This window comes from Pocillopora verrucosa, chromosome 7 (assembly GCF_036669915.1).
Source record: "Pocillopora verrucosa isolate sample1 chromosome 7, ASM3666991v2, whole genome shotgun sequence".
Classification (NCBI taxonomy): domain Eukaryota; kingdom Metazoa; phylum Cnidaria; class Anthozoa; order Scleractinia; family Pocilloporidae; genus Pocillopora; species Pocillopora verrucosa.
Genome location: NC_089318.1, coordinates 12,515,408 through 12,534,080, shown reverse-complemented (window position 1 = coordinate 12,534,080; position 18,673 = coordinate 12,515,408). Strand labels below are relative to the sequence as shown.

Sequence of the window (18,673 nt, the reverse complement as noted above, 5' to 3'; positions counted from 1 at the left end):
CTGATAATATGAATGGAATTCACTCGTAGAGTAAAAGACTTATAGGAAAAAGACAATCGTGATTACTATTAAGTTTTAATTCTTAAACTATTTCATTACCATAATTCATGATGAATATACCACTGTAAATGTGCATTTTGAACCACTTTTCATTAAATCGTACCGGAAAAAAAATTCAGGTATAGACATCGCTTCCTCAAAATGGATACTTGCTTTGGCAAGTAATCCAGGACTATAGATCGTAATCTCCATGGAAAATTCTCGAGAACTTTCTATCTTTGTGTTCCACAAACGCGACTTTGATAAATATTGTATCGTCTTTGATGTATGAACGCTTGTATAGATCGTTGTGATACACGAATTCCCAGGAACCACATGCCTCTTCGGAGGCTTCTGTTGGTCTTGCGAGTCCATTGGGAGTCTGCTGAACTTCTTGACGCAAATGTCTTCTCTTTTCCACGGACGCGTTTTGGTCAAGTAACGTGAACACAACTGAATCGAAAAACGGCCATATCAAAAGACCGTCATATTCTCCTACAAGAATTCTGAGGTAAATTGACATGAATTTTCCCTTACCGCCAGTATCGTCATCGATATGGTAGCCATTTGGATACAGCTCCGCCTCAAATTTGTATCCATTGTGATTAGAGTAGAACGGATCACTAATTATTACAAGACGTTCCTTTGTTTCAGCAGCCTTCATAACAGAGGCAAAGTTCGATATTTTCCATATAAAGGGGGAATTGTGAAGGCGTTCTAACTTCTCTTCAAGACGTGCAATAGTTTGAGCTTGTTTTTGGACTGTTTTGGACATGTCAATCAGTTTCTTGCAGGCCAAGTGTAGATGGGTGTCTTTTAATGCATCAAAATGATCTTTGGAATCTCGTCTTTGAAACTGGAGAAAGTTACGAAACAACTTTGTGATTTGCTTATTAACCGTGTTGTGCAAGGATTGCTTACAACAACAACGGCCTTAATAAATTAACACTGATTTATATATGAAGTTATGGTATTCAGGTGCATATTACCTTGACTCGGCATCCAATGGCACTGTACTCACACTCTATCACAGTCAAAGGGCAAAGATTTTCAGTGTGGTTACCGACCTGTATGACATATCAATCGATAAATCATATCATTAGTGAAAAAGCTATATTACTGAACGTATAGTTAAATTCTCAACCTCAACCTGTCGGCAAATTTTATAAGAATCAATGAGGTGAAATCCAATCTCAGTACCTCTTCTCGTGGTATGTCGTTCACGCCACACTTGTTACTGCATTCAACGGGATAGCGCGGACAGGCCTCAGAGTGAGCCTAAAGAATGGGACGTAAGAGTAACATCAGGGTGTGTTTTCTCCCTACTACTCTCTCGATCCTAGGAATCTGCTTGGTTCTCAGCAGTTAATTATTTACAAACAAAGCAGTCGCAATCTGGCGGAGCAATTGATCTACCAGGGACTGCGCAGAGGACTTTTTTTGTAAGAATAAGAATAAATTAAACAAAAAATAATTTAACAAAAATAACGGAGAAATACCCCCCCCCCCCCCTCAAAAACTTGTTGTACGGTTGTTGTTCAAAAGCCACTTCCCTTTTTAGGCACCAGATCAGTAAATACCAATACCTTACTGGCCACTGATAAACCATACTAAGGCGATTTAGTTGTGTGATTTTGTAAAATGACTGTGATTTACTTTTTATTTCAATTCGAATCAAAAGTATGATTTCAAATCAAACTGAATTTCATCCCGTTCATTAACCACGAAATATTGAGTATCTTTGTGGGTTACCAACCACAAACCTTTTTCTCTAGTTTTGGGAAACGATCAGGACAGAATGAGCATTGTATCACGGACCATGGGCACGTGGTCTCCATGTGAGAAATGATATCTTTGCGGAGAACCTCTTCATTGCATCCCTCGTTAACACAAGGAACTGGCTGGTAGGGACACTCTTGCCCATGTTTCTGAGGACACAATAATACCACAATGACACCTTCAAAGATCAGGCATCACATTTATGTATCTACATGCGACCTTAGAGGCTCCCTATGATATGACATTCAAGAGATGTTCCTCACAAAACAAGGCATCGTTTGTAAATGTGCATTTTGAGTCTTCTGTTTAAAGTACTCCTTTGTAATGTAACACTAGTAATTGATGTAATTGTTGGGTGGATAAGTGGAGTGAGGTTAGTTACTGATGTAGGAGATTAACACGGATTCTAATGACCTGTTATGGCCTATATAAGGCTGCTTCCAATTGGCGACAGAGTGGAACAAATACAGAATTTTTTTATACTCAAATCAGTTTCTCTGATTTTGGGTGTCACGCGTCACACGTTATGTGACTAACCAGTTTTCTTTCTTGATAAAGACTATGTCACGCAGTTTCAGTCCCAATTCATTAAACTGATCTGACAGATTATTTCCTTAACCATCTGAATAAATGTTACAGTTTGCTGGATACTCTTTGTCTGCAATTCAAAGCTGAACCAAAGATTAAAAAAGATTCAATTGCATACCTTAACATGCCTAAGTTCTCCGATCCAGGAACACTCTTCATTAGGACATTTGACCTGGGCATTCAGTATTTTACGATGGCAAGCAACATCAGAGAAAATCTAAAATAAATAAAAAAAAATAAATTATTAAAATCAAAGAGTAAATTAACAAAATAAGCAGTGCCTTGATGATCATCAACTAGGAATTATATCATAATACTCACTCCTCAGTGTAACATCACAAGTTTAACACTCTTTTACTGCATTTAAGCTGCATCAAAGACAACACCTTTCTGCCATTTTTCTCTTCTAATCGAAACCTATACCATATTATTTCTCGCAGGCAACCACAGACAGCCCAATGGATATGGGTTCAATTCAAAATAAGCTCCTTTTAGTTATTTGTATTGTTTAGAAGTACAACTTGAAATCCTTAAGTGTATTTCTATTTTCTTGCCCTCTCTCAACTATCATTTCAAGAAAGTAAAAAACAAAAACAAAACAAAAAAAATTATGTACACATAATACAGAGGATAAAATGAGAAGATAACACTTTAAATTCCACTTGACTTATTTTTAAGCAACCCCTGCAAAGTTGCAGTCAAGTTTCGTTGTTCACACCACTCTTTTGATGACTTAAAATATCATTATTCACTGTGCAACACCATAACTGACCAGCTGAGTTAAGAAAATTTGATTCAACTATGAATAGAGAAGTGAAAAATTAAACCCATATATAGCTCAGAGAAAGTACCCTCTCTCTTGATATCGGCTCTCGATCTGCAGGACACAGGGGTGTACCGGATCTAAAACAGGAAAAATTGACGTGAGAAACTTTCGTAGGAAAAAGCTAATCACATGGGGGGGAGGGGTGGGGGTGAAGTGGTTTAGCATTCAAGGATGTTTGAAAGAGTGAAAGTCTGCCAATCAGGGGTACGCCAATCTGTCCATTTGCGTGGACTGTTTTGTCTAACCCTGTGGCCACAAACTAAAAAGGGTAAATTATTTCTAAACTTGATCACTGTTTACCAAATGCGCCGTAACTGGGGAGTGCCTATTTCCCGATGGTTCCTCTTAAAAGTAATAATATGACAAGGCACTCATAAAATTTTGTTCTGCATTGGCCTACATTGTATTTCAAGAAACGAGATAAGTTTCGAGCGCCAAATATAAACAGCAAGGTTTTCAGGATTAATTTATGCAAATTCCGTTTGCTTGTTTGGCACCGTTACACGTCTCTCCGTCTGAAGCGATTAAGTGCATGTAACTTGAACTCAACTAAATCCGGTCAATTGTGAAATGTCTGGCAATAATCACTGCTGAGAAAGCAGCTCCTTCAGATTGCACATCAAACCAGTTTCTCTCTGCAACAATAACCAACCGAGTTCATTCTTTACGGATTTGTAATGCAGTGTTATTAATACCGATTGACGTAAAACGTCAAGTATTTCGCAACCTTGAGCGTTGACTCGAATAAGCAAATTTTACCTAACAACTCACTCTAATCGTTGAAAAAAACACATTTTACCGCTGCAAGCGTAATATCTTGCGTAGCTTTTCCTTAAATAATTCTAAACTTTCTACGTCGTACAACAGGGAATTTTAGTCAACAAAGAACATATCAAAATATTACCTCAAAATTGACCCCACGCAGATTTCACAAAGCCTGTGGCCACACTTTTCGATTTGAACAGGATCTTTTAGAGGTAACTGACACACAAGACATTCCCAATCATCTGGAATTTCTTCAACAAATTCATACTCGTAGCCTCCAAGGTCAGGCACTCCACCGGCCGCCATTTGCAAACTGAAAAACGGAAGCTTTAAATATTACAGGCGTGACAAATTAGTCACGAACGTCATTTCCTGTGAGAGTAGAAGGCTTTTAGACATGGTTTAATGCTACTCTGGTTTACAGATTTAATGAATGTAGAAGGCTTTTGTTGCAAAGGAAATATCAATCAGGGCCCAGTTGTATAAAGGGCGGATAACGCTACCCAGCGGATAAGTGATAGCAAAACGTATAGCGTTATCCACTGGATTGAGGTTTATTCAATGGATGGCGCTATCGGACCTTCGAACAACCGGGGTCAAGTGATTGCAATCAGCAGTTGAATTATGTTGGAAACGATGATATAATGTAAAAAATAGGAATGAAGTTGGTAGTGCAAAAAAAAATTTCAAGGATGGATCAACTGATTTTGAAAAAATTCGAATTCTCCTAGTGTAGTATATTTACGGATTTAACACAATCAGTAAAGGACACCTTTGAAAGGAATCCAACAAGTTGTTTTAATTATTAACATTGCAACACGCATGCTCCGATATTTAAACAAGGGGGGGGTGGGGAGGGTAGACTTAAACATTCACAAACACTACACCTAATGCCTGACACCCCAAGAAAAACCTCGAAAAAAACAAAAATTGATGAAATGACGTTTCACCTTTGCACCCCAACATAAGTTTGCTAGTTCCCTATATTGTACTCTGGACGGTTCCTAAGGTACATAAAAGGAGATGTTTTTTCAATAATCAAGAGCTTCTTAGTCTCGTGGTCATTTCCTTTACTCTCTTAATTAGAAGTGATACTTTTGGGATACTCAGGGATTAAAGAGTTAAAGTAAATTAGGACATCAAGAAAGCTGATCTTCCTTGATGGAAAGAAGTTGTTTGTAAGGAGAATAGTTGAAGAGATGAACTGAATTGTTTCATCGATCGAGTGAGTAGTCCACGCCAGTTATAAGGTTATGGCAAAGTTAACTTTTATTGAACAACGATGTCACATACAAGTTACATTTTCTCCAAATATTTTATTTTAGCCAAAATACGATGCATCTGCTGGGCCTATTTCGAACTTAATAAATAGAATATCGTCCACAAGATAAAACCCTGATCTCAGTTTATCATGGGAAAGAAACCTTCCAAAACCTCGTCTCTCATTTTCCTCGCCATCTGGGCGTTTCATGCTCTTCCATGAAGCCTCGGGAACAAAGGACTTGACAAAATTGTGCCTTTGCATCACATTAGGGTTTTGGTCGAGAACCGAAAGCGTCACTTTATTTAGGAAAGGCCAAGGTAATATGGGGTCGTATTTCCCTTTCATTAGTGCAATATATAGCGAGATATAAGCGTTCTTGGCCTCTTTGGTGCCATTAGGATACATTGCGAGTTTCACTTTGTACCCTTGAGGACCGACATAGAAGGGATCACTTTCGACCCGAACCTCTTTGTCTTTCCTCGCCTTATTCACTCGCTCCCAAAACTCCGTCACTTTCCATATAAAGGGAGCGAAGGTTTCCATTTCTTTGTGCTTTAGTTTTACTTCAGTGATTTCCCTATCTATTCCAGTGAGCTTGGACTCCATTTTTCGGTAATCCAGCTTTATTTTCTCCATTTCCTGCCTCAATATTCTGGTTTCGTCTTGCACATCAGCAAGTTTTTTAACGGACAGTTCAAAATGACATCGGAGGTTTTGCTCTAGATGATCTTCTACGTCGCATCTTTTAATCTAAAATAATGGACACAGAATTATTTGAAAAAATTTTTAGAATGAATATATAAATGAATGAATGAATGAATGAATAATGGCGATGATGGTAACGATGATGTTGATGATGACCAACATTAACCTTTGCTACTCTTGCTATGATGCAATTGCAATTTCCTTGATAATTAAGTTGGCGACAGTTTGACAACTTTCCGAAGAAATATTACAGATAGACGATTAACGTAACCAATCCCTTCCTAATGTTTGAATTCTGCCAACGTCTTACGAAGGAAGTTCAAACTCGTTGCCTTTGTACACTCTTATGTAAAACTTCAGTTGGGAATCTCGAAGACATTTTTTGGTATTGTTGTGACTGTAATTAAAACACTCCCAAAAGCCGGTGACATCGGTGTGTAACCGTCTGCTACATTGTCACTTAATTTTACCAAAATACTCCAAGAAAGTTGAATTTTATTTCGAGATGTATTGCGAATAAATTTTTCTCATTTATTTCTATTGTTTTAGCGATGTGATAATCTTAGAAAGGAAAGTCAGTTGGTCAGTAATGAATATCAAGTATTTCTGAAAAAACTGAAAAACGTATTAACAATTATCCGTTATAATTAAATGTGTTGCCAACCTACCTTACTGTCACATCCCAAATAATCATACTGGCAGCTCACAACAGTGTGAGAGCAAACAACGTCCTGATGAGCCATCATCTAAACGGGGGAATTAACGAAAAATTGGTAGGAATTTTTTGGGAATCCTGTATCATATAATATCGCTTTTAAAAGAGATCCTGAGATGGAAATTGTCATTCAAGTGTTCATTCGATTCTTACACACTGACGTTTTTCCTTTTTTGGGTTTTTTTTTTTTTTTTTTTTTTGTATCAATGCACCCGATATTTCGTTCAGATTACCCGCTACCTCCAGATGGTTTGAACACATTTTAAGTTACATAGAAAAAACTTGTTTGGGGGAGAAAGTAATATAAAATGTCTCTTACCTCTTCCTTTGCAAGAACCTCACCACAACCATTAGAACAATCGCTGGGACGTCTTCGACATTCTACAGCGTGTTTCTATCAAAAAAGATGAACGATATATATCTTCTTGTTATCAGGGTTTCAACTACAGTGTTATCGCTTCTATCGCTACTGGAATACTGTATAATTACCTCTTCATCACGTTTTGCGTGGTTTTCACCACAGTATCCACACTGCACCATTCTCCATTGACAGGTATTGGTCACATGGTCATCCACAAGTCTCTTCTCCATGGTGACATCACAGTGAGGATTCGGACAGGGAGTCATCCTGCAAGCGCAGGTCTGTAAATGAGTCTGCAGAAGGAAATCCAGGAATGATCCCACATTATTCTTCGCCGAAGTTGATCATAACTCAGCATCTTTAAGTAATTAATGGGTTCAGGAAAAATACAAACCCTTCCAACTAATGACCAAGACTTATTCAAGCTTTCTTGCCATAAAATGGACGCGTTTAGAGCACTTTTAGAACAGGAACCTTGGCCAGCAGAATAGAGTCGATCTCATGTCTCAGATACAAGCTTAGATGAAAATTATGGCTTTTGCACGTTGAAACCGCAGAGGACGGCTCACGACGTCATTCAAGATGATGTTTCTTTTAAAGACATTTTTGCTCCATAATTTTTTACCTCTTAACACTGTTTTCTATTCACCTCTTATATGAAAAAGTTTGCATGCAAAAATTGGTCTAACATAGAATTTTTGCTTAATAGTATATCTTGTATTTGCTAAATTCCAACACTTTATAGGCTGTTACATCGTACAGATAACTTGAACCAGAGATCAGTTTTCCCAAAAATCTCTTGGACTTAAAGACCAATTTCTACGAATTGGTCAACGAACACGAAAATGGACAGCTACTGTAAGAAAATAATCTTAGAGGGGGTGGAGGGTGGCTTGTATTTAATTCACTTCACTATTCACGTCAATTCTTAGGCGATACGCGGGCACCACTTGTCCTTCACAGCTAATAAACTCTTTTCTCACCTCGGCATCTCTGGTCTCCCCAGTCCACTCACATCCTATGCTTGGACATCTCACATGGCAAGACAAAATACTTCTTTCTGTCGCCTTATCGGGAAATATGTCCTAGATGGAAAAGTAAAATTATTTTTAAAAGGTACGAGATAAACAGAAACACAATGACTCATCAATTTACTTCTGGAAAACCGAGACAAACCTGTTTGACCTGCGTTGTCACAAAATTATATCGGACAACATAAAATTGGCGACTTATAACAACCTTATTTCAATGATGTAAGAAATGTCAATGTAATTGACGCTTGGGAGAAATAAGTTTTAGAAATTATAATAAAAATAAAAAACGATAACAATAACCTCCATCTAATGTGAATCACCCGTTGGAAAAAAATTCTAGCCACAAAGAGATGCACAGAAACTAAACTTTTAACTGATTAGCTATTTGAGAAATTTAATGTTTTTACTATTCGTCGTCTTTTTAACGATTGAGGTACGGTCGACAATGCTGAGTCGATGTACTCGGTTATCATTGCATCACTCAGTTTGATTTATACACATTGAATGTTTACGCATGAAAGATATTATGTTTCAAACAAAACACTGAGGGGATCAGCATCAATATTTTCAGTATGATCATTAATCATTTTCCCCGGTAACTTGTTCTATGTGAACTTTACCCGCGCCATTTCATTCGCCCACCTCCATATTAACATTTTACATAACCAAACCGAGACGAGCCGGCCACCCATGATGTCACTGAACTAAGACATTTGACTTGTGAATTCTAACATCTGCCTGAGCGACTACGACATGTTTGCAAGAACTGTACCACTACATCTTCTCTTAGATAATGCTATAGAATAATACAGTAGGCAATTAAATTTAAGGTATTTTTATCCTGGAGTTTTAAAATGGAACCTTGGTTTTTGTCCCTATGTATTTGTGGTGATGGGCATTGCGTGACATCATTTCCATTCGATCGCGTGCTAGGTAAATCACCCATGCGTCTCATCCCTGTTGTTTTATTTATTAAAACTGTCTCGAAAATAATCACAACAGTCCTTCCAGACGTCATGCTGTTCTTTAGGCCGCATGTGTCTGCCAAATTTTGTTTCTTATTCTTCCTCGATAAATTCTACAATGAGCCACATTGATCACCTTTTCTCGGTCCAATCTTTCCCTGTCAACAGGGCATTCAGGAACTTGTTGTCTGTAATAAAAAAATTCACGAGAATAAAAACAAGAGTTAGATTAGTGAGGACACCGCCTTGGTAATCGGATTAAACCGATGAAAAGCTGTCCTTGAAGGAAAAAAGCGATCATGACACGATTGAAGAAATTTCTGTCGCTTTCGATTAAACATATCACACTTTAGTAGCGTTTAAAACCGCATTCTAAGCCGAAGAAGTTAATTCTCCACTGCTAATCATTTGCGGTATCCACAACGATGGAATAATCCAAGAAATAAAACCGGAAACAACATTAGATAGATTTTCCGTCTCGACATGTACATACAACGCAATCGTCAGAATCCGTATATACCAGAGCGATGTATTCTGAATATGAGTCTTGCCAGAAACTCTAAAACTCTTTTTAAATGAATTAGCAAGTTCTGGGAGATGGACTTTGAAATTTACGTAGTGAGTCCAATCGAAAGAACAACATTTGAACTAACGTTGAAATGTCTGACAAAGTTCCTTACCTCTTCATGGCCTCGTTAAGACATTTCTTGCAATATCTGTGCCCACACCTCGTGAGTACTGGTTCTCGCAAAGGTAGTTGACAAATCAAACAGTGAAATTCTTCAAAAACGGTCGAAACAAACTCGTACTCAAAGCCCGATATCACAGCATCCTTATCAACATCTGCCATGATAATGTCTTCTATAAGTCACGCAATGCAGAGAAGACAAGGCGGAAAATTGTGGTAATTTGATGAGGCACAGCTTGTGGCCCGATTGTTTTATGCTGCAGTGTTCAAACTATCAAGAAATTATGAAGCTGTCGTTTTCTACTGCTATTCATAATTTTAATGACATCTTTATATCTCAAATTATGGGGGAAATTGTGCTGCCAATAAAAGTGCCGGAGTTTCTTCAGAACACTTAGAGGTTTTTTTAAAATAGCTGAGTATTCAGAGAAAATAATGATTCCACTATTTATTTTTTTTAGGTATAAATCACACTATGCACCGTATACGCTTAGAAGCGTTTGGAAATATTTGTCATTTGTTCATTTTCTTTTCCTCCTGTAGCCCACGAGAACGGTGAAATCTCGGCCAGGGTTAAATCCCTTGAACAAAAGATGACTAAATTGCACAACGATGAGGTAAGAGATATAAACCTGATTTCTTCAGTCGTCGCTACAGAACTCTGGGGATACATTCAATTGAATTTAAAGAGAAAATTGTCCCGAAATTTAAACTTTCACTTGTGTTCCACTTTATATGCCAACCTCTATCGAGCTTATGGGATGATATGCATGGTCAACGTCACTAGATTTTAACTGTTAAGGAAAGATAACAATTACTAGAACAATTTAAAAACTACACGAATCAACAGAATGACAAGAAATTTACCTCACGAAAAGGCATCATGTCATCATTTTTTCCCGGTTAGTCAACTTTAGAGTGGATTTGTGCTGCGTGATGTTTTCATTTTTGTCGAGACTTTACTTGGATACCTATTTCAGAAATAGGCATCAATGGATTTCAACAGATAGTGCTTTAAGCCTAAAAAGGAGACAGATATTCTATTTTCTTTATAAAATAGTTACAGGCGGCACGCAGGCTATGTCCTCTGACTTCAAATGCTTGTTTTTTTTTTTTTTTTAAAGAAGGCAATTATGATTATGTGCCGACATAATAGATGGAATTTCAGATTCTTTGTGTGATATTGCATGAAAAGCTTGGTGACATGAAAGTACCATGATGAACCTAGAGGATCTTATTTGAACAAGGGCATACTCATAGAGATTGCTTGAAGCTGAATAGTGATTGTGCAATGTTACATGGCATTGCATTGCAGGGCTCATTTCTTCAGTTTACAGATTCCCTGTGGCCTATTTTTATTTACGACTCAATAATTTACTTTCACGCGATTACAACTGCTGCGGTTTTCCCCTTTAGCTTGTAGTAACATAGTAGAACGAAAGACAAAATTTTAAAAAATTGTTTTACCTAGTCCAGGTTCAAGTCTCCTTTTTAAGCTTATGTGCCACTGTGAAACCGTTAGGAAAAACATGCCTTTTTTACGTTATCATCTATATATTTAGTTACTTACCTATAAATTAATTAATATTATTCAGTTTATCTTGTCTCTTTAACTGCGAAAGGGAAAGTCGATTTATTGATGAGTTTCAGATGATTAAAAAACCAACTATTAATGCTTTTGCTGAAAGTATCAGCGCCAAAAAGGAACAGAAATACGGTGTGATTAATGACAGTTTATCCATTTAATTTTTTCTTGGTGTTTGAGGGTATGTTTGCTTTTTGTGTTCTGTCTTATTTCTACTTGTTTATTTTTTCTTTTTCTTCTGTTCTCTTTTTTTGTGCTTGTCGGTCTTTGGAAATTTTTTGATAGTTCGTTGAAGGAATTTGGAGGAAAGGCTTCGTTTGAAACGTAACGGAATTTTTTTTTTCCTTTTGTTTATTAAAAGTTCCATGCAAGTTCGATTTCGAAAATGGAATCGACGACTGGAAGAAGATCGGTACAGTGTTTGATAACCAGCCGACATAAGGTGATGATCCTACGGCTTGTAACAGAGAGCCATCCAATCATCAGGGAGATTTGCGGATTGGAGGAGTAGAGCACACACCTAACATATCTTCAGCACCAGGACAACTGCAACCAGGAGGAGTAAATTAAACTAAATTTGGGCATGAAACCACTGGTTACGAAACGACCGCGGGTACGAAACGACCGGATACCGCCTACTCGAAGCAGGGCGCTTGTTTGTGCAGAACACGATTGTTGGAATGAAGGTACTTACTCAATATGAGCGCTTATCGACAAAAATAAATTCGAGAGAGAGGCGCGTATGGAACGAGGGCGCTTAATAGAATCATTGTGGAATCCAGAGAATAAAGTCTCTTTCGCTGTTGTATATATATCCAGGTATTTTGTCGAATTTAACTGTTGTAATCTGTCGATCTTAGACTGGAAGGTATTGCAAAGATGCAGGTACATTGTGTGAAACATTTGCCGAGTTAATAAAAACAGTTCGTGTTATTATCACAATGAATGCTTTCATTATCTATTGACGTGTCGCTGGTTCAAAACGCATGAGAAACCTTATGTATATCACAAGGTTTTCACATTTCATATTTGAACAGGATTCTGTCTTTTCGCGGTCAGCTTGAAGCAGCTTTGATAACTTTGACAGGTATGTCAATAGCATTTTCAAAATTAAATTTTGTACCCAACATTCTTAGTTTTGAGTTTCTTGGGGTTTCCCTCTAATAATTGCATTCCTCTCGATGAGTAAGTTAAGTAAGTGTCTATTGATAAGAGCCTAGCATTGCTAGCACTTATTCAAACAGGGCGCCACGATCCTGGAAATAAAGTGAAGTTAACCAAGAACTTTCCTCGGCCTATTGAGTACAGCCTCCGGACTGAATTTCATGCACGACAGTCACACAAATTATTCCCTTACCAAAAAACACAGATGAGGCAATGAGTTTTGAAAAATCGAATACCTGACGTTTTATTTGAAATAGCACAATGGTAGACATTTTCGCAAAATATAGGGAACATGATCGTAAATGTGACCTTAAACCCTAATTACTAGTACATGCCCGGGTATTTCTTGAGTTAGCCTTACAAATACCTTAGTAAAAAAATTATGTGGGTATTAAGATCTCATGCATAGAAATAGTAAGCAAACTGATGTTATCCCAAATTAGCCTCGTCGAAAATGAATTCCTGTTTAACTACACAATGATCAAAGTGGTAGGGGATCGTATCGAAGATCTTTTGCCGCATCCCAGGTAAGCTTGTTAGGTTCATTTTCCTCTCTTAATACTGCCTTCATAGGTCCAGATGATTTAAAAGATTGCTTCCGTCTTAAGTACTCAAGATAACTGTTCTCTTCTCTTGTCATTTTTTCACATTTCTCTCTATTTGCTTGCGACAGGTTTGGATTCAAAGCTAGGCTCTTCACATATTTGCCTTCATAGGCCATTTGGAGTGTTGTTCCACTGTAACATGTCTTTTCCATTTCGTTCTTCATTTGTTGAAAAACTGCAAGGTCTTTGTAAAACCCTTCACCTTCCAATTTTATTCTATTCCAAAAAGTCTTGTTGAAGTGGTCATAGAGCAACATATCAGCTTTGTTCCACCGTTTTATGTTTTCCCTCATGTTTTCGCTGAACGCAGCTTTTTCTTTATCTATTCTCTCATGTGTTTTAATATGTAGAACATCACTGAGTTCCCAGCAAAGCAAGCGCTTCATAAGCACCACGGACTCCTCAAAGTACTCCATAAGCATTACTAGGTCAAATTCCTTCTCCAAAAATGCAATGTAGTTCTTCACTGCTGTAGCATTCTGATTAAAACCTGAGGGTCTAAACCCAAATCAAACATCATTGGGTTTCTGGCTAACAACTGACGACCGAGTTTTATGTATATCTTTAAATTCTATTCCTTTCCTGAGAAATTGTTTAATAGATTGTGTGGGGTTAGCACCTAGATTATATACTTTAACGAGCCCCATATAGCTAAAAACAGACTCAAATTGCTCAACTGGGTTTCGAAGGATTGTGATATATTTACTGCCATTTTTCGGAAAAAGGTAATTCATCGTTTTCTTACTGTATCTCGTGTGACTACAAAGAAAATTTGGCTTAGATTATTACGTTTCCAAGTATGTTCAATTCTAAGGCGTCTTGACCAACCAATGAGTGTGTCTAAACGAAGAATAAATGAAAGATCTCGGGAGTCGCCATATCGGAAAAAAATGTTAGATACTGTGGACGACCCTGTTTTATGTGTCTTAAGAAACAGGACATTAGTTACTGGAGAGCAGGCGCTGATGAATGACTGGATCGCCCGTTGTTTCCTCGGGGAAATTCCACAGTTTGGACTCATTCCTGTTTAAAGAAAACAAGAATAACAGTATGATGCGAAGATAAGTACCATTACCCTCAGGTTTTGGTAACAACAGATATCTATATCGCTTTGATGAACCACACGATGCTTTTGTAGTTCTTTTTTTTTTTTTTTTTTTCATGTTTTTTTTAATAAAAACAAAACACGTTTCGGATGGAATATCATCCATCTTCCGTTGTATAATGAGAAATAAACGGAAATTATGCAATAAAAAGTATAACAAAGTGAGATGTTAACAAGAATAACAGGAAAATATGAAACTATTAAGCTAAGAGGGAGACTAATTAGTATGAACGGGATTAAATTAAGATGTGTGACCTGGGAATTTAAAGACTGGCTGCTCCCAAAGGATGTGCATGGCTTCCTTAATTAATCAATTGGAAGCTTGTGGACGCAGATGTCCAGTAATTTGAAAACAATTCTTCTGAATCAAAGAGAGCGACAATTTTCAGAACCTCTCAGGTGCCTAAGGAAGCCACGAACATCCATTGGGGAGCAGCCGTCTTAAATTCCTCCAGGTCAAACATATTAATTTATCCCTTTCATACTTATTATTCTCCCTTTTCACTTTTTTTTCTGTTATTCTTGTTAACATCTCACTTTGGTATACTCTTTATTACATGATTTCATTTTATTTCTCATTTATGAGAGAGACTTGCGCCCGCCGCTATATTGTAATAACTCTTTTGACTTGAAACTTGTTTGCACTAACAAACTCACAAATTAACTCCTAAAAAACTGCTGGATGCTTGGGTTGGTTAGCGATTATGATCAGCACAAAAGCCTATAAAATGGAAAATTAACGAGCCTATCTGCCCACGTTTTTAGGTCTTCCTTTTTATTGTCTCAGTCCTTCCTTGCTGTGTTCACTGCAACGATCCCGTTCAAAACGCTATTGAAAAGTGTAGATGACGTGCATATGCTTTCTTAAGGTACTTCTCAAGTTCACTTCTCCGTTAAACGCCATGTAAAAAGTACTGTTAGAAACTCTCGCCAACAACCCTGAAATTTTTTAGCCATCTACACGTATGGCCCTTCCAAAATGGAATGCTATATAAAGTCATCATCTGCCATACTTTTAATTTGAACGCGAACATCGCAGTGATATTATCAACTGGTTGACCACACAAAATGGTAAACTTTTTCAAAGAAAGAACAAAAGACGACTTTTGTGAAGCAGCTGAGGCGCCTTCGTTGTAAACGTCTTCCAAACGGAATTCAGCTCTCCATAAGGACGCAAATTAAAAGCAGAAGACAGATAAGTCCACGTAACCAGTCAAACATCTGCAATCGTCTTAGGCGAACAAAGGTTGTAAAATCCAGGAACACTCTGTTTCCTGACTTCACCATGTCGTAGGAATTCAATTTAATCAGCCAAAGTCCTGGATCTGAAGGATTGTGCGTTTAATTGGGATACCAAAATCCGTTTATTATGGCATCTATTCAATCATTATAACTTGAAACTAGCGTCATTGAAATAGATGTGCCTCCTTTGTTTTTTGTTTCTTTTTCCTTTTGTTTCTTCTTTCCTTCTGCTCTTTGTTAATTAACAATCGCAAAAATGAATATTTTTGTCGCTATTTGAGCGACATAATGCGCGTGATGTGGCCAGATGAGGCTATGGTGAAGCAGAATATTCCACTACTACATTTGCAACGGCTACCAAACGGACCATGCATGCATTTATATTGCAACCAAAAAAATGTCGGTATTGCCAAATAGTTTCAAGTTATCCGTTTTTGGATATGTAAACAGTAATCTGGTCCGTTGGCTTACTTGTTCGCCGAAGCGGAACATCTCAACTTGCTTAGTCAAAATGGCTGGATATTGGTCCCTTTTTTTTAAACGCACCGCAATGAAACGATATGAAGCACCCGCCCCTTATAAACTTAAGCCATCAGTCAAAGTACATTCCTATTTCTTCCTCCAAAAGAGGAAAAATTACGACTGTACAATCGTAACCACTGCGGCAAGACTTTTGTTCCAAAATTTGCTATTAAGAACGATAAGCAAACCTACTTGAGAGAATCCCGCATTAGATGACGTCGGTTTCGCATATCCGTTTCAAAAAGAACAGTGAAAATCGTTCATACGCTCTTATCCGGTGTTTCTCCGAAGGAAATCAATTAAAAGAGCCTCGAGAAATGATATAACTCTCGATCGAAAAAAAATAGGATATGTTTCGATAAACAATCTGTAATCGGCTGAAAAGACTTCGAGCCGCACATTTCTTTAAACCGGCATAGCACCGTAATTCGGACGGATATAGGCGGCAGAAAACAGAAGGTGAAGCAAAGGTAACCCAACTGTACGGGGAGGGCGATATTGCTTAATACTCAGGGAAACCGCGTCAATAACGGCCAAATTAAGAGCGACGTAAAATTTATTCATGCAATGCCGAGCGAAGTAACGAGACAAAAGCTCTCCGTTGCCGGACATATCAATAAATTTTCTCACTGGTCCCGCGATAAAAGATATGGGCTGGCAAGCTTTTTGTGTACATCTCATCTCCTCGAGACTCACTTTAATCAGGGAAACTCATAGACCACAAGTTTTAAAGAAAGCAGTCTGATGATATGAAACAGAAATAATTCTTACAAGACTTCAGTTTCTGCATTTGGATTTTCCAGCAACGTCTCTACAAGATAATGGTTTCCAAATATCCTTTGACGCAAGAAACGCTGGTGTTGTAGATAATGTGAGTTCAAAACTGTTGTGCTTAAGTTGTATTGCGCGAAGAAAAATAATTGATGAAATTGAAATACCTTCTAGTCACAGCGAAACAAATGTGATCCATCAGAGAATTACATGGTACTTCGCAGAATTTAACCATCTTGAGTTCGACACAGTTATATAAATAATGAACAAATGAAATTTAAATATAATGCATATTTATATCTCTGCAGTAACGCCCGGTGAGAACTGCGCGTGCTCAGTTCGTTGTTAATCGCTTATGTTATAGATTCTTAAGACCGTAAGAGTGCTACTTTTACTTCAAAAGAATGAAATTTTTTGGATGAAGGCTGCACTACATAAAGTGACTAGTTCCTCATTCTTGACGGTTGGTTTGTTGGAAAAAAAGATTTGCATAATCCTTTACTGTTCTAACTTCTAACAATCTGGACTATAAAGACTTCGTGGAGTTAATGCACTGTCAACATCGACTCGAAATTACTAGCCTCGCCAAAACAAGTCGGACAAGACGCCAAGAACTTCCTCCAACGAAACAATAATTTTCTTACAAAAAATTAATTTAAAAAATCTTCGCTTTGTTTCGATTTAGTTTCGTTTAAGACGCTCTGGAAGAAGTCAAAACCCTGAAAAAAATTATCCTAATTCCTCCCCTATAATTTCTAAATTGGTCATTTACTGACTGACAAACGAGAGGAGGAATACTTTCCTCTCCTCTTTGCTCATCACGCGGACTGTCCTCGCGAAGAAGAGCCGTCCAATCAGCGGTATTGTTCAAAATGCGTAACCGGATATAAAAGTGTGAGCTAATATCGCAAAAAACCGGAAATAAAGCTTGCTAAGTTGATAGATAAATAACAAAAAAAATTTTTTTGGTCACCCACTTAGTCTTTGAAATATCTTTCAAAAACTGAGTTTTAGAGGGTCTTTAAGGAACCGCCGCACTATTGCCATGGTGACAGATGAGGCCTGAAAAACACCCTTAAAAATTGATGTCTTTTATTAGTAGGCACTCGCCGTTAATCGCGGGAAGCCCTATCGAGTTTCCTTTCCAACACAAGAGCAAAGGCCCTAGGTGCTACCGTCGGTCTCATATTTGTAAAGGGGGTAAGTTTCGAACTTGATTGGCCACAATAAATCGACAAGAGCCTAAAAGAGAGCCAATAAGCGCCAAGTTCCTTCAAACCGATGAAAACTAAATGTAAAGCACAAGCTAAAGGGGATCTATCCCTCATTGTGAACCCAGAAGGAAATAAGAACCAGACGAAAACCTCAGTCGTTTTCCTCTGCATTTGAGTGTAATTTACACCCATCTTGATTCACAAAATACGTCCGACGTGAATATTCAACCATATACGCTACCACACAGAAAATAAAACCAATTTTAAGTAAAACAGCTGCTAAACAAGCGGCGAATTTTAATTTTCGCATGTACTTAATCTGCCTTGTCCCGTAGGGTGCCAAAAACAAAGGGAAAAATATCACAATTTTAGCTTCTAAAAAAAGCGCTGGAAAAGACATGACACGACATTGAATTACGCATCGTTTCTTTATCAAGGGATAACAGCTTCAAAACTTAACATCGGAAATTTTCCTTTAATTTGTTGCAGTATATACAACTTGAACGCGACTTTAATGGGACACTTAGAGCGGATGGAAAGCTAAACTTTACCAAGTGCCTCAGCCATCCATCATGTCTGCTGGTTTCAAGCGCCGTCTCATTTTCTTTCTCTTCCCTTCTTTTTTCACAGCAGCTAACTGTTCTTCAGGTAAATATATTATCATTTCTTAGGTCTCATTCAACTTTTTCTACGATTTCTTCTTGTTCCTTTATGGCACCAAGATCCCTTTCTAAAC

General features: G+C 37.7%; 2 protein-coding genes and 1 pseudogene across 3 annotated transcripts; all 3 read right to left on the bottom strand.

Moving 5' to 3' along the window:
* Nucleotides 1–159: 159 nt before the first annotated feature.
* On the bottom strand, nucleotides 160–4,303 carry LOC131775780 (TNF receptor-associated factor 4-like). The gene is made up of 7 exons (XM_059091908.2): nucleotides 4,137–4,303; nucleotides 3,258–3,309; nucleotides 2,525–2,623; nucleotides 1,803–1,967; nucleotides 1,240–1,317; nucleotides 1,029–1,106; nucleotides 160–895 (listed from the first exon to the last, which is right to left on the bottom strand). Exons 1-7 carry the CDS (start codon nucleotides 4,301–4,303, stop codon nucleotides 233–235), a joined length of 1,302 nt encoding a protein of 433 aa, XP_058947891.2. The 3' UTR covers nucleotides 160–232.
* Nucleotides 4,304–5,258: 955 nt separating this feature from the next.
* Nucleotides 5,259–9,898, bottom strand: LOC131775776 (TNF receptor-associated factor 6). 2 transcript variants are annotated; one of them, XM_059091901.2, is made up of 7 exons: nucleotides 9,722–9,898; nucleotides 9,178–9,229; nucleotides 7,963–8,127; nucleotides 7,171–7,335; nucleotides 7,001–7,075; nucleotides 6,635–6,712; nucleotides 5,259–6,011 (listed from the first exon to the last, which is right to left on the bottom strand). In XM_059091901.2, exons 1-7 carry the CDS (start codon nucleotides 9,889–9,891, stop codon nucleotides 5,319–5,321), a joined length of 1,398 nt encoding a protein of 465 aa, XP_058947884.1. In that variant the 5' UTR covers nucleotides 9,892–9,898; the 3' UTR covers nucleotides 5,259–5,318. The 2 variants fall into 2 exon arrangements, with proteins under 2 accessions (XP_058947884.1, XP_058947885.1); XM_059091902.2 differs by having other exon boundaries at nucleotides 8,026–8,127.
* A 3,061-nt stretch (nucleotides 9,899–12,959) lies between these two features.
* Nucleotides 12,960–14,104, bottom strand: LOC131775803 (galactosylceramide sulfotransferase-like; annotated as a pseudogene).
* Between the last annotated feature and the right edge of the window lie 4,569 nt (nucleotides 14,105–18,673).

Bases quoted from the DNA above. Each gene is read 5' to 3' on its own strand.
- LOC131775780 (XM_059091908.2), bottom strand. From the start codon at position 4,303: ATGGCGGCCGGTGGAGTGCCTGACCTTGGAGGCTACGAGTATGAATTT. The intron at 1,968-2,524 runs GTATGCAATTGA...TTGTGTCCTCAG, and splicing joins GAGAACTTAGGCATGTTAAG to AAACATGGGCAAGAGTGTCC. The intron at 1,107-1,239 runs GTACTGAGATTG...TATGTCATACAG, and splicing joins ACGACATACCACGAGAAGAG to GTCGGTAACCACACTGAAAA.
- LOC131775776 (XM_059091901.2), bottom strand. From the start codon at position 9,891: ATGGCAGATGTTGATAAGGATGCTGTGATATCGGGCTTTGAGTACGAG. The intron at 9,230-9,721 runs GTAAGGAACTTT...TTTTTATTACAG, and splicing joins CTTAACGAGGCCATGAAGAG to ACAACAAGTTCCTGAATGCC. The intron at 6,012-6,634 runs GTAGGTTGGCAA...CCATTATTTTAG, and splicing joins ATTTGGGATGTGACAGTAAG to ATTAAAAGATGCGACGTAGA.